Below are 12,862 nucleotides of genomic sequence, written 5' to 3'. Positions count from 1 at the left end.
TGTGTATTCACTTTATCATCCTTTCAAATGCTTTATTCTCTCATCCTCTTTTCTGCATGAACAATATATCCATTTTTCCCTAGGCCAAAAATAAGAATCACAGTCTCTTCTAAGAATGGCATGTGAGGGGCTCCTCAGTCGGTTAAGTGTCTGACTTCTGCTCAGGTCATGATCTCAGGGTTACGTGAGTTCGAGCCCCACATAGGGCTCTGTGCTGACAGTTCAGAGCCTGGAGCCTGGAGCCTGCCTCAGATTCTGTGTCTCCCTCTTTTTCTCTGCCCCTCCTCCGCTCGTACTGTCTCTCTCTAAAATAAATAAACATTAAAAAACTTAAAAAAAAAAAAAAAGAGAATGGCATGTTGAAAAGCCTCTTTTGAATTTATTTTAATTTTTTAAGTTTTATTTATTTATTTTGAGAGAGAGAGTGCAGGAGAGGCAGAGAGAAAGAGTGAGAGAGAGAATCCCAAGCAGGCTCCGCTTGTCAGTGCAGAGCCTGACATGGGGCTCAAAATCACAAACCGTGAGATCATGACCTGAGCTGAAACCAAGAGTTGGCCGCTAAACTGAGTGAGCCACCCAGGCGCCCTGAAAAGCCTCTATTTTAAAAGCAAGAGGGATATTAGAAAAGATTGTGACAGTAAGAAACAATGCTCCTAAAAAGTCCTTTAAAAGACAGAGATAGAAACACAGACACTACATTTCCCAAAACAAGAGAAAGACAGAAAATTACTTTTACCAATCGGTCATTAACAATGCTTTCCAGGGGCGTCTAGTGGCTCAGTGGGTTGAGTGTGTGACTTCGGCTCAGGTCATGATCTTGTGGTTTGTGAGTTCGAGTCCCACATTGGGCTCTGTGCTGACAGCTCAGAGCCTGGAGCCTGCTTCAGACTCTGTGTCTCCCTCTCTCTCTGCCCCTCCCCTGCTCTCACTCTGTCTCTCTCTCAAAAAGAAATAAACGTTAAAGAAAATTTTTTTAATGCTTTCCATTGTGAGAGGGAGATTCCCTCTTATCCATGAGAGTAGTAAATATGGAACCTCAACAACAATCTTGATATCCCTAAACCATATCCTTCTGCCAGCTTACTATCCGTGGTCCCACTAGAGGCTCAAGTAGCCTAGGAGAATTCTGACCCCCCAACTCCTTCATCTCTACTTGCTCCTCTTCAGTCTCAAATCAGACTCCAGGATCACTTTTTGCATCAAAGAACAGCAGCTGCTCAGATTTTGGCAGGGTATCAGGGGATGCTTTCATTGTTTAACTGTCTCAATTAAGTCCAGGGAAGTTTTTCTGTCTTCTGATAGGGAAGGCTGGACACTTAAGACCTGGGTGTAATTTATGTAATTTACAGCCATGCAACCTTGATTAAGTTACTAAAACTTTCTGTTCCCTTTCAGGTCATCTATAAAGTAAGTTACAAAATATCTGTCCCACCTGTCTCAGACAGCTGATAGGAGAAATCAAATGAAAATACATACATAGTAACTATAAAATGTCATCAAGTATTAACGCGGTGTCGTTTTGTTGTTGCCGTTATTGGTCACTACCTCTGAAAGCCACAATTCTTCCTCAGACCATCATCTAGTTGATTAGGATACAAAGTACAACTTACTCCCTCTAACCCCATCCCCAGAACACACCTACTTCCCCTGTGTCTTCAACACATAGTACCTATCTGTCCCGAGTCCCCTGTAACCTACCCATTTAGAATTTTTCTCCCCAGGAAAAGCTTAAAGAGAACTCAGGAAAGGCAGCTGGGAGTCCTGCTGCCAACATTCCGGTCAGTAATGTCTTCCTTTCAGAACAAGTTCTTCATGGAGCAAAAGAAAATCAAATTGGGAAGCTGTAAAACGGCAGGAGAGATGAGCTATCTGGCCCATTTCAGCTCCCGGGTTATGATGGGATGTTACACGTCAGCACTCCAAACCAAAGAACCAAAGACACCAACCCACAGTGTCACACTGGGGCAAACACAGAAATCATTTCTTCAACTGACACATAAGAGGCTTACTTTTGTTGATATGACTGAATTTTCTCATTTCTTTAGCTTTTCATAACTGTTTCTCTTTCCCAGCCTAAAGTAACAGTCGTTCTAAAAACAAGGACCCTGGAAATCAGAGTCAAGAAAGATAGGGAGGTCCCTTGACATACTCACTTCTTTAACTTTTCCTCTTTTCCAGGGAATTCTAAGGGAAGAAGGCTGTGCTAAGCAACCTGTTGATAGTTATATCTCCCCCAGAGGGATAGAGGGCATAGCTGAAGGACGTGTCCTCCTCTGGCCTGCCTTCTAAAGCCTAGCCTCTTCTGACCTTCAAATCTATTTCTCACATAAATTTGTTGGCTAAGCTGGCTCTCTCTTTGTTAATTTACTCTAAACTGAGCAGTTCGGAAAGTGAAGGTCAGGCAGTGCTGATTACCTGGAGAAATCTACCCATAGATCCTTTAGGAGAAAAAGCCCAAGGGCTTCTAGCACTAGAGATATAGAAGGAGAAATGAGAGGGACAGTTTGTACAGCTAAACTCAAGCCTAACCCCTTATGAAAGGTGGATTTCCTGTACAACTGTTCTGACAAGCAGAGGATTAGGCACTTCATACATTTTGCTTTGGTAAGAGACTCAGACAGAAGGGAACCGCCACAGAGGAGCAGACTGCTGTACTCAAGGGCTGTAAGGTGGATGTAGCTGGAAATCAAAGGAACTTTGGTTGTGAAGCAAACTTCTCAACTAGACTCAATCTGCATACACAACACCAGCCTGAAGGGGTGGGTCTCCACCTCAAGCATCCCAACACCTAGGTTAGCCACTATCGGTCCTAGCTGTGACTCTCCATCCCTTTGGAGACACACATGTGGCACTCCCCCTACCGCCTCCAATTTAGGATTCCTAACAAACCATAAGAGCAAGCATAAATGATAACGCCAGTCCAGCCCTACCTCAATCCCAGCCCCTACATGTTCGCTAAAAGCAGGGAGCACCGACGGCACACACAAGAAGTGTCTCTTGGGTGCCCTCTTGCTGCCACCAGAGCACCATTTCTGCAGGGCTGAAATGGAGGCCTAGTCTACGAACTGGCAGAGGAGGAAAAGGAGGAGGAAAAAGAGGGGGCCAGGGCACAGAAAAGGGAAGTTATTCCAGTGGTGGCCAATGAATAACATCCAATGATTTATAGGAAGTATAATCCAATAATACAGTAAAATAAAACAGTGTGTGCCTGAGATGGTTTTGATTCCAGGAATTATAAAACATATTTTTTTTTTAAAAAGAGAGAGACCAAGAGGGGGTGAAAAAAAAAAAAAAAGGAAGGGGGGGGAGGCCAGATTGGACCAAATTGGGCACAGATGGGGGATGCAATGGGTTTCAGTGATGCCCTACCACAAACGTTGCTTCAATTATTCCTCTTCAAGAAACTCCAGTTTATTTCCTTAAATTACAAAATTTAAAAAAAATTAAAATTCTTGGAGTGTTTGTGGTTTAGATCAACAGTTCACCCTCCAGCATCACGTCAGTCAGTCAGATGGCCACTGAAGTGTTAAATGCTGAGGCACGTGGAGAAGCCCCATTTCTCCCTTCAGGCTCAAGAATGCTGTAGAGACATTACCAATTGTGACATCACTCTGGGAACCACCTATCTCACCACCACCCATCACTCGCCAAAGGACAATTTTGGACATGGGCCAAGTAAGGAACACACTGTTCAATGAGAGCTGGCTTGCCCAGAACTATGGCCGCCTTCATCCATGCATTCAACAAAGGCTTAGTGCCTAATAAATAGCAGGCACTTTGCTAAGAGCCCCCAAACATCCTTCAAATTCATCTGTCCCCAATCACTTCTGTGCAGGATTCTAGACTCTATAGTTCCACTGAGGCAGAATTTTTGCAAAGGGTCCATATGAGAGGAGGAGATAAAGGTCTCCCCCCACCAATGGCCCTCAACCCATGCATTTTTTTTTTTAAGATCTTATTTTTAAGTTATCTCTATACTCAACATGGGACTCGAACTCACAGCCCCGAGATCAAGAGCTGCGTGCTCCACCTACTGAGCCAGCCAGGCATCCCTCAACCCGCGAATTTGAAGATCAATGCTGAGATCGGAAAGTTTAGATGGATTTTAAATGATGTGGCAAAACTCAATTTATTTTCCCCTGTGCAAGGAGGGCAAATCTGACCTTCATCCTCCACCTTCCTGAGCGCCAGGGTAAACTATAACCTAGGAAAAGGGGAAAGATGCCTTTAACTCACCACTTGCTAAGTTTTTCTCCTCCATTTTAACTTGGGAGGCATCCAAAGCTTTTAAACAGTTTTGTGTCTCTCTTGACCACAAGGAAAGCACATTTAAAAAGTAATCACACTACAGAGTTAGTAACAGTATCATTTCTATCCCTCAACTATTGGTATTTTGAAGAGGAGAGCAATACAAGGGTGGCACTGAACACACATACACAGACACACAAAATGAATTAGAGGCATTAACAAAGAACATACTTTTTAGTAAGGACGTCCCTGTTGCTCTTCAAATCACACTCCTAAGGTACCACATCTACAAGGAAGGCCCAGGCACAGACTGAAAGGATCGCGACTGCCTTGGGGGCCACAGATCACCTCTGCTTCAGGCTGGAATGTTCCTTCTCCACAGAGTCCAGGAACTGACATACGCAAACACCCACCCAGAAGGACATGTCCAAGAAGGAATGGAAAGAAAAATGATGGCCCAGATGTTCTGTAACTTGCAGTGACTGCCAAATCACCAAGACCCCAAGCACCTGGGAGGGCCAGGCAGCATCAGGCCCTTGCTTCCCGGTCTCAGACAGTCAGGGTTCCGTGTCTGGGTGGCGATTCTGACAGCAAGCAGACTGGCCTGGAGAGAAGCCTTTAGAAGGGCACCAGCTGACAGGACTTGCGGGCTGAACACTCAGGGCTGATTTATCACTTCCTTACTCATAAAAATGTGATTCAAACTGCTGCTGATTAGTGAAGGATTTAAATCTTTACCCTGTCCCCAACCCCCTTCCCTCTCCACCCCCGGCACAGATGCTGCTACTCAGCCACAACACCCCCTCTTGCCACTGTCCGTGCAAGCACAGCACAGGGGCCCAGAGAAGATGACTCATGTGCTGGGAAATGGAAAAGTGCATCTTCCCACCAACCAGCCCCGCTGAGTGCTCTGCTCACCCCTCTCCCAATGGCAGCCCACACAGTGGGGTCTGGACGGCCGCCTCAACTGCACACCGGGTACTTGGCAGCACGTCCGCAGAGCTCTCTGTCCCAGCTGAGTGTTATATCCTGTGGCCCGGGCTGTTTTTCCCTGAAACGCTCTTGGAGCTTCTGACCACCTCCGCTCCTACTCCCCTTGGCCCCAGCTGCCTCATGGAGGTGAGCGTCAGGACGAGGCCAGAAACGAGAAGGGTCTCAAGTCAAGCACAGGCTTTGACATGTCCTTCTTGGCTAGCGGGTCCTCATTATGACTGACCACGGATGGAAGAGTCCTAAAAAAAAGAACCTCGGCCTGAAATGGGAGAACCACCTATTTTCTTCTTTCTCCGTTCTCACCATCTCACCTTCCTTTCACCCATATTTTCTTAACCTTTACGTAATAGCAGCTACAAGAAAAGGACTCACTCGTGGCCTATGAAAAGGCCAAGGCATTCCTTTTCACGGAGCAGAAGCTGCTGACAACAGATGCTTCACAGGCAACAGTTGCAGGTCCTTTACATTCACACCTCCTGAGACCACAGGTCACCTGAGGCCGGAACCACACCTTGGCAGAGGCTGCAGTTCTGTGACAGGCAACTCCCTGAACTCCGTGTTGCTGCTGGAGGGAAGCAGGAAAATAAACAGGAGGGCATCTCCCGAGTCTGGTGAGCCTCCCACTCGACAGAACCAGCAGAGCAACGGTGAGGGAATCAATCCCCCTCCCCTTTGGACTTCAAGCCTCACGATGACAGCACTTCACAAACTTTATTTCCTCCTTCCTGGAAACTCCCGCTGCCTCCTCAGGAGTGCGTGCTTCCTCAGAGGTGTTCTCAGAAATAACGAGCCAGCCTCAAAAAGGCACCCAAGCCTCTGCATCTCGACTTCTGCTGGGAATTCTAAATGCTGTAGCAGGCAGCACAAGATGAGAAAATCCTCTAAGATTCAGATATGACTGAAAACGCAGGCGGAGCAGCAGAGGACCTTGCAGAGTGTCCCAGGAGGAGCCAAGTGTCGGGGGCAAGTGTGGCATACACTCTCATCTGGGGAGAAATCCACTCCCACCCCCCAACACCAGCGAGCTGAAGCATAACCCCCAAACACAAATGGGAAGGGAAGTAAATCCACCTCAGAGGGAGAAAGCACTAAGAAGAGATATAACAAGAGAACTGGCAACACTCTGTCCAGAAAGGCCAGGTGTGTTTTACAACAGAGTCTGCACGGGACAGATCCCACTTCTTGGCATTTCCGATAACAAGCGCTGAGACCAAACCGTCTCTGTCAATGCTCCGAAACGGTTCTTTGGCAGCATGGACCAAATAAACACACAAAACAATATCACCCTCACGCTGCATAGCTCTGTCAAGTCAAACCACATCATCCTTACCTAAGTGGGGTGGAGGGGAGGGATCCTGGTAACATCCTTCAACAGTGACCTGGTCCTCAGAACATTTAAAACTCCTGCCAATCAGCCCCTCCCTCCCCAGTGTTAAAAACCCCAGTGTTCAGAAAAGCATTTCAGAATGCACACCAGTATGATAGCCAAATTCTGGGCCTGGTGATTTTTGTGCTTCCAGCTTGAGTCACCAAAGCTCATCAATTCACTGTTCGTACTCCCTGGCAGGCTCCCACAAGGGATAGCCCATAGGGAACTAGACTTTTCCATATCGAACAAACAGGGTACATGAGTCCAGAAACAGCTATTCCCAATCCCTGCCAAGCGTATGGTCTCTGCAATGAAACATTTCAGCAATGCCTCTCCCCTGGGAGAGGCTCTGGGTCTGCAGCCTCCAAGAGGCCTTGCTGCTGCCTTCAGCATGGCCAGATGTGCAACAGCATCTCTGGGTTTGCAAATTAAGCTCCATACCCATGATTCCCTCCTTTCATCCCACCCAAGCACTAGAGAGTCATACAGATTTCAGAGAGTAGATTGAAAATCGGAGAGACACTGATAGAGAAGTGTGTGTGTGTGTGTGTGTGTGTGTGTGTGTGTGTGTGTGTGTATCAGGTGAATGGAGTGATATGGTACCATAGGAAAGAAGCTAGATTAATCTTTACCTGTGTAGATAAAGAAACGAGACATTCCTTACCTTTCAACTGAGAGTTGTGCACAGCGAACATGTTGATGGTCATAAGCTGCAGCATGCGGGTACTTCCAATTGGAGAGGGGCTATGCTGCAGCAACACCTGGAACTCCTTGAGGACCTTCTCAGCCACCGCAGGGAATGTCTCCATCCTACAAACACAGCCAGCTCATTCAGGGAGGTATGTGCCCAACAGCAGTTGGCGTGTACGCGCACACACAAAATCGCCCCCCCCCCCCCCCCCCGTCCCATCCCACGGTGTCTCTCTCAAAGCAGACAACTAATGCCTAGGACGTTTTCTTTCCCAAACCTTCCTGGTATCCTAAGGTGGCGACCACATTTAAGAGAAAGAATTGATCAGGGATGGAAACAACTCAACCTCTGGATAAGTTGCTCTGAGTTATTATGCTCTGGTATGCTATTTCCTAACCCCTGGCAGTAAGTGGATTCAAGCTGAAGTCAAAGTTTCTCTGTGAAACAATCGGTTTTTGTGAACAGTGAACGAATTTTCTTTAAGCTCTAAAACCTACATATTCCCCAAACTCTCTGGTATGAAAACTATTCTATAAAAAGAGGTTCATGAATCTAGCGAGTCCTCACTCGAGGCTTCGCTTCAGGAAACCAGACCGAGCTCTGCTGCTGTGTTTCAGGTGCTATCGCACTAACTGCTCCACCTAAGGATCCCAAACTTCCCCTTGAAGAATCCCTAGCCCAAGGGCCCTAATGATGTGTTTCAGTCTTTCCTGTGTTGCTGTCCTCCTCCCTCTCACAAGCCTCTGCTCATCAGGGTCTGTATGTTTTCAGGCCAGTGGAAATATAATGCCCTGGCCAACTGCCACTCCCAATACAGGAAGAGCCTGTAATGTAGGGAGGTAGAAATCCAGCCAGTGACCTAGGGCTCCTAAAGAGAGGTCATTCAAACCACTGCTTGCCAAATGTGGCCACTGGATCCCAAACAGTGGTGCATGCCTGGAGCTCCTTTGGCAACACGAACAAACCACAGCCCAAGTCCTCAGAAAATAAAAAGCAAATTCAGACTTGGTGCTAGAGAGAGAAACCAGGCACATGGGCCTTAGAGCCATGCCGAACAATTCGTGGTCAGCAAAGTATCTTTTATCCATCCTCAACCCCCACCCCCCCCCCCAAACAAACAAACTCCTTGTGGTACACTGGGGTAGGGGGGTGGGGGTGAGGAATAGCTCCAGGCGGGATTAATAAATAGCTTCTGGAAAGCCACAGGGAAGGGAATCCTTCTCAAAAGATACAACAGTTTCAGGTCCTAGAGAAAGGTGCTCCTGGTTTCACCTGAACCTTGGCCCTTTCCCCACTGAATAGTAGCCTCCATGGGTTAGGAAAGAAGCTCCAGAGCTTTCTGGCATTTTAGCAATCTTCATTCCTTGCCCTTGGATGGCAACTCCTATTACTGACCTCCTGGTACCCAGGAGTCATGCCACAGCTATGGGTCAATTACAGTTTATACTTCAGTTCCCTTCTCTGCTGAGCTGTCCTCATTTTCATTGGCACAAAACATGCCATGTATTTGCTTTTTTCCCCAACGTGCCATTTCAGTGCCCCTCCTCCCCAAAAAACAAGAGGGGAAAAAAAAGAACCTTGTTTTTCCTTCCAGAAGTTTCAGAACCATTAAAACTCTTGGTAGGTTTGGAATGGCAGAGAGTGATATGTTTGGGGCTGGAATGGATCCATTTTTCCCCATGGGCTATAACAAAGGTTTCATTTTAAATCTTGACACTGTGCAGCACTCTTTCTGGTTGGAGGTGGGGAGGGGGCTAGCACTTCTCATTACGAGAATAGCAGTGTTCACTCTGCTTGAAAAGCAGCCACAATGGGCAAGTTTCAGAGCCATGTGTCTCCGTGTTGAAAAGCAGTAGAGAGCCAGCACGGAATGACATGACAGAAGTGTCACGTGGGACAGTCCTGCTTCGAAGCTGTGTCTGAGGAAGCCTCTTCCCTGGGGTGGAAATTGAAACAGATCCATTAACTCCCTAGGTCAGACTGGAATCTCAAACGAGCACCAGGTCAAATGTCCACATCTTTTTTTTTTTTTTAATTACAATAAAATCCTCCCTTTGCCTTTCAACTAGTTCAACATGATTAAAACAAAAGTAAACATCAAATACATAAGGATATAAATTAGAATACTTCAATTCTGAGCTACGAGAAGGAAGATGAATCCACTCAGACTACATCAGCTCAGGCAGTAACTGAGGGACGCACAGATAAAAGATCTTTCCTCTGGACTCAATCACAGGGTTTCTAGTTCCCAATTTTGTCACTAAATTGCTGATTTTGGCCTCAAACTACCTGTAAGCAGTTTTATGTTTCTCTTTGCTCCACCCATATCACAGAACAAGAATTATATTAAAGTGGAGATAAATACAACATACAATTTATGTTTAAAGTTTTATAAAATTATAAAAGCAGCAGCAACAGTAGCAGCAGAGGAGGAAGACAGAAAGCATAAGATGGTAATTTATAACAGCAAAAAATTGGAAACAGCCTAAAATGCCCAACAATAGCCGATTATTAAGATGGCACATCCATATAACTGAATTCTATTTTTTAAAAGTTGTATTACATTTTTAATCATGTGGGGGTAAGTTCAATATATATCAAATGAAAACAGTTTTAAAGTAGTTTAATATCCCTTGTTAAGCATATTTGTAAAAAAAAAAAAATAAATGTGGGGGGGATATGTATAGAAAAAAAGATAAAAATATATGCCAAGTGTTAAGGATGGAGAGTTATCTCTGGATAGTGAGAATATGGGCAATTTTTTATTTCTTCTCTTGTTGGGCTTTCTTAGTATTTTACACCGAGCACTATAGGCAGTAAATAGATTTTCCCTACAATGAATACGTCTGGCCTTTGTATATAAAACATTTATAATTTTAAAAATAAATCAAGACATAAACATTGCATTTTTCACAATTCAAAGACCAAAATAAATATATCAGGCTTTGAATTCCAAGAGACCTTGAAGTTGTGCAAACAGCGTGACTAGGCAAGTAAGTAAAAGTTAAAGTGGTAACTTTAACCAAGGCAATAATGGGAGGCAAAATGATTCTATTTGTCACAAATCAAAAGTCCACAGGCTGCCGGCTTCCCAACCTCTCTCAGGGGAGTCAAGACGCAGGTCTGATCAGCCTCTCACCAGGAAAGCAAGTGTCTGTGAGGAACCATATGGGATCCCTGACTCAATCCCTCTCCTGCGCCTGAGAGGATTCGGTCCCTATCCTTAAAAACTGCAGAAGATACAATAAATTTCAGGATGAGTGTTTACAGACTGCTTTCTGAAATGATCTCTAGAGACACCTTGTCTCATTTGAATGGCCGTTTCAAGAAAGTTGTCTTGCAGACAACGCTGGGACCTAAATCGGGAGTGACTCAGACAGTGACTAACTGGGCAGGACCCAACCTCTCCAATGCTGAGGAACACAGAGGGGCTAGATGACACTCTCTGCAGAAAAGAATCAAGCTCCTTAACTTTTCTCAACTTAATTTTTAAAAACTAAACAAGATAAGGAGCAATCCAGTAGCAAAACAACAACAAACAAAACTAAGCCATGTGACAGGGTAAAAACAAGAGGAAAAAAATTTCATAGTGCTGTAGAAATTAAGGACTGGAGTGGACCTTGGACATCATCTATTTAAACTACTGATAAGGAAACTGAAGTCCAAGGAGGCTTTGACTTGTTCCCTCTCGAGGTCTTGTATTTAGTCAGTGGTTAAAAAAAAAAAAAAAAAAAAAAAAAACAACTCTTGTTGGCACCTGAGGCCATCTAATGCTCTTTTCCCCTGGACACTGAGGAAGGAGGGTCATGATGCACACAGTAGGCACTCAAGCAGATATGGATGCCATTTGGGACACCTGGCACAGAGAAGACACAAGCCCGGAGAGCAACATAACCCCGGGGCTTTTCTCAAAAGGCAGGCGGGACAGTGGATGTGTCTTCAGCTGCTCCCCATTACAATCTCCTCACTCTTAATTCGTTTTCAACGCCTCCCACATTTCACATCTTCTTGGTAATTAGGCACCAGTCCATGTTGTTGTGTGTGGTTTGGGCTCCCTGCTTTTCTAGTCTTACAGACTACTATACTTCTTTTTTCCCCCAATAGAAGTTACTTCTGTCTCTGCCTTCCAGAATAAATATGGGGCTCAATTCTTTTACCTCTAGGTCTGCACAAGAAGAATACTCATCAAGGGGGCTGGACTGCCTGTAATTTACATATATTTTCCTTATGCGAACACAACTGTAACTCATTTTTTATGAAGGTGAAACTAGACTGGACTTATCTTTTTGCCAACAGAATGTGTTACATGCAAAAATGGAAGAGGTCCTGAAAAATAATCTGGACCACAACAAACCACCTCTGACAAATGAGATAATCTATTCTTTTTCAAAGGCTTCCCGAGAAGAAAATTCCCAAACATCTTCTCTCTGTGAAATTGTCTTACACCTAAACCAAGTCTCTTCAGCTGTAACATAAGCCTATTTTCTCTTGCTGTCATCCCACAGGAATCAAAACTATCTGGTTATGACTCTTTTATATTTAAATACAGTTAGGGTACCCCACAGCTGTCTCTAGACCTTTTTTTTTTACCTTAATTTTTTTAAGATTTTATTTTTAAGCAATCTCTCCTCCTACTATCGGGCTCGAACCCACAACCCTGAGATCAAGAGTCACATGCTCCACTGACTGAGCCAGCCAGGCACCCCTTACCTTAATTTTCTTAAGATTAATTTCTCCTCTCAGAAATTATTTTCTAGCTTTTAAATCATTATTGTGGTTCTTTCCCTGACATCCTCCAAAATATCTATGAGAATTTTTAAAGACAACAAAAGTAAAGTTCTACCTAATACTTAAACCTGACAAAAATATATCCTAAATATTTCTACGTTCTGGACCAAGATTTATAACTTCTTTAGCCAAAATCTCTAACAGAACAGTGGTTCCCAACCAGGAGCAATTTTTTTCCCCGGAGGGAACATGTGGCATTGTCTGGCGACATTTATAAGTATCATGACTGGTGAGAAGAGGAAGGGACACTATTGGCATGGAGCGGGTAGAAGTCTGGGATGCTGTTAAACCATCATAAGATGTGCATCGTAACGATGCACAGGACAGCCTCCAACAACAGAGAATTCTAAGGCTCAAAATATCAACGGTATGAAGGTTGAAAAATACTGACTTGGAACAACACGGTACATGAACATTTAAAGAAAAAACACAGGAAAATGAGAGAAGGAGAGAAATATGGAGTGGAAAGGTAGTAAGGGAAAGAAAGATTTTTAAAATGATAACTAAAAAAGATAACAAAGAGATAAGGAACCATAGTTCCGATTTTAGGTGCAGCATAACAGTATTTCCTGCTATGATGGGTTAATTTTATGAAACGATATTGGTATCATCTTGCCTACCTTGTAACTGTAGCTTTACATGACTCACTGGTGATTGGACTGGGTCTACTATTACCTCCTAGAACACTAGGAACCTTCTCTCTAGTCTTTCACAACCTATCCATTTCTTGTAAAGATTTACTCATTCATTCAGTAAATATGTGCTGTAGGTAC

General features: G+C 44.4%; 1 protein-coding gene across 2 annotated transcripts in view; it reads right to left on the bottom strand.

Moving 5' to 3' along the window:
• SMG6 (SMG6 nonsense mediated mRNA decay factor) overlaps positions 1 to 12,862 on the bottom strand; it is a 230,319-nt gene that overhangs the window by 166,407 nt on the left and 51,050 nt on the right. For both annotated transcript variants that reach the window (XM_030296755.2, XM_030296756.2), the window contains exon 10: positions 7,275 to 7,420. In XM_030296755.2, the coding sequence (XP_030152615.1) occupies positions 7,275 to 7,420 (146 nt within the window). The remainder of the gene's footprint in view (positions 1 to 7,274; positions 7,421 to 12,862) is intronic.

This window comes from Lynx canadensis, chromosome E1 (genome assembly GCF_007474595.2).
Source record: "Lynx canadensis isolate LIC74 chromosome E1, mLynCan4.pri.v2, whole genome shotgun sequence".
NCBI lineage: Eukaryota > Metazoa > Chordata > Mammalia > Carnivora > Felidae > Lynx > Lynx canadensis.
The sequence above is the reverse complement of the archived record's forward strand: the minus strand, read 5'-3'. Positions and strand labels throughout refer to the sequence as shown.